Source organism: Acipenser ruthenus, chromosome 9 (genome assembly GCF_902713425.1).
Source record: "Acipenser ruthenus chromosome 9, fAciRut3.2 maternal haplotype, whole genome shotgun sequence".
Classification (NCBI taxonomy): domain Eukaryota; kingdom Metazoa; phylum Chordata; class Actinopteri; order Acipenseriformes; family Acipenseridae; genus Acipenser; species Acipenser ruthenus.
The window spans coordinates 22,418,657-22,421,156 of NC_081197.1; the positions used below are offsets into that span (position 1 = coordinate 22,418,657).

A 2,500-nucleotide genomic window follows, 5' to 3' on the forward strand; every position below is an offset into this window, starting at 1 on the left:
AACAAACTAGAGACCTATCCAAAAAGACTCATAGCAGTAATTGCTGCAAAAGGTGCTTCTTCCAAGTACTGACTTAAGGGGCTGAATACTTATGCAACCAGTAAATTTCATTTTGTACATTTTCTTTGCAAGTTTTGCTGACATTTAACCTCCTCCTCATATAACAGTGTTCAGTTTAACCACTACAGCTTTGAATAAAAAAAGTTTGTTTGAAAAACTGCATAAATTTGTAATTCAACAAAATGTGACATTATTAGTATGGGGTGAATACTTCTGCAAACCAGTGTGTGTGTGTGTGTGTATGTATACACACACACACACACACACACATATACATATATATAAGCCTCTGGTGGCTTTGCATCTCATTTTAAAATGGGGCCCACAGTCCTTAACTGAAACTGTTTTGTTTGGGTGACAGTTATAGATTAAATAGTGTTGTGTTGGAACTGTTCCTGAAAACCTCATTCTATTTCTTACCATGACCATTCCTTCTTCCAATCTCATCCTTTTTAAACCCAGCTCCTCCACTGGGCACACACTTCAGTGCCCACTCATCCCGTAACTTCAGCTCTGTAATCTGCTCATCCGTCAGTCCTTGCATGTTCGGGGGGAGGGTTACGCCATGTTCTGCCAGCTCCTCCATTTCTAAGCCATTAAAAGAGTTGCAATAAAAGAATTTTGTGGCATTACATCACTTTTAAACACACTGAAATCATTATCATTTTCATGTTTTGTCCCCCCAGATAGTGTATGTGCATTACTTTGCAGAGCAGTAGTACAGCATCAGCACGCATTTGCTTTTGCTTGTGGTGATGCTGATAAAGTCTGCATTGAAACCTAAAAACAATGGCCCTTAATATCAAAAGTGTCTTCCGACAGTTCAAAACTCACTGTCTCCGTCTGTTTTAACCAGACTCTTATCCCAAACGTTGTTTGCATCATAAAATGACACACTGATGACACTGTTTAGAACACTATAGATACTGGTGTTGAAGCTGCAGGTAGATGGGGTGAACATAATATTTCGAAGGTAGTTCCAGGGCCCAAGGCATATGCAAAACGTAACATTGATGAGAGCGCATCAAGCGCTTTTCACCTATTGATTGACATGCATACGCTTCACCTCATAGAACACTGCACTGAAGCAGAAGCCCACCGACAACTACAAGATGATTCCCGGCCAATGCCCTTGGAGGAATTAGAAGCTTGCATTGATCTAGTATATGCCTGTGGAGCATTTGGTGCCAGAAGCCTGGGTTACTGTCTGTGCCAACAGTTACCCAGGTTTACTGTGCCAAATGTGCAAAGAGTTTGCAGTAAGTGCACTGCATATGCTGAAAAGCAGGATCTGTGTGATTTGTGCCAGCACTTAAGACTTTGTAAACGACTGTAAATGAAGCCCATTCTGTTCAAATGTTTATGTATTCATGTCGTTGATTATAATATGTCTGTGTATAAACGCATAGCTTCAGTTGCGTATATGCGCTTTGTTATGTAGGCAATATAAATCAATTTATTTAAAAAAATGTCGTTTCAGTTGTACAGTTTTGTATGTACATACATTCATTTATTTTCAATATTTGTTTATTTAATTTTTTACAGTTTTTTGAGGTTGCACTTTATTGAATATGCCTGTATATAAACACATTTCTGTTCAAATGTCTTATTTACAATGTTTCGGTTGTGTAGATCAGGGTTTCTCAAACTTTTTTTGTTGACGGACCCTTTTTCAAATGCACGGACCCCCAACTGAGAAACTGATTGACAAAAGTATATAAATGTACATTATATAAACACATACTGTTAGTGATGCTTTTAGAAAAAGATTATACAGTACTTGCAGTCAGTGAGATGGGTGTGTCTGTTTCTTACTGCAGAGTCTGTCTGTCCTTGGTGTGATGGGTGACAAGAAAACTCGTAAATCATTCTCCACTTCCAGTCGGGACCTGAACTTTGTCTTCATAGCTGCCATAGCAGAGAATGATGCATCACATATATATGTTATTGGGAAAGGTAGCAACACTTTCATGGCATCCGTAACTAAAAATGGGTACTCCGCAGCAACAGTTGGCCAAAACTGACAAGGTGACTGTTCCTGAAACGTCACTATCAGCGTGCGGTCACAGGACAGTTTGAACAGCTCCTGTTCTGCTTTTCCACTCAACCGACACGATGACGGAGCAAAAGTTGAGAACGGATCCCGAACCCAGTCATATTCCTCCATGTTTATATTTTTTTTTAAGTAAACACTTAAGTACTCTGCCAAAGTTGAAAGGTGAGCAACGATAGTGTCTCTCACACAGTCAGTTGTCATGCTGTTAGTATCCAGAAAATCTGTCAGGAGCGGAAACATCTGAGATTCCACTGCTGTCTAGTTTTCCAAATCTCTACTTTCTTCCGAAATGCTGCAATCTTGTCACTCACCTCAAGTATGGCTGTATTACCCCCTTGTGTGGACAGGTTCAGCGCATTCAACAAATTAAAAATGTCTGCGAAG

At 39.7% G+C, this 2,500-nt stretch overlaps 1 protein-coding gene across 1 annotated transcript in view; it reads right to left on the bottom strand.

Moving 5' to 3' along the window:
• The window catches only part of LOC117405872 (cilia- and flagella-associated protein 298-like), a 24,296-nt gene that overhangs the window by 17,783 nt on the left and 4,013 nt on the right, over positions 1 to 2,500 (bottom strand). The window contains exon 3 of the mRNA XM_034009328.3: positions 481 to 648. Within this exon, the coding sequence (XP_033865219.1) occupies positions 481 to 648 (168 nt within the window). The remainder of the gene's footprint in view (positions 1 to 480; positions 649 to 2,500) is intronic.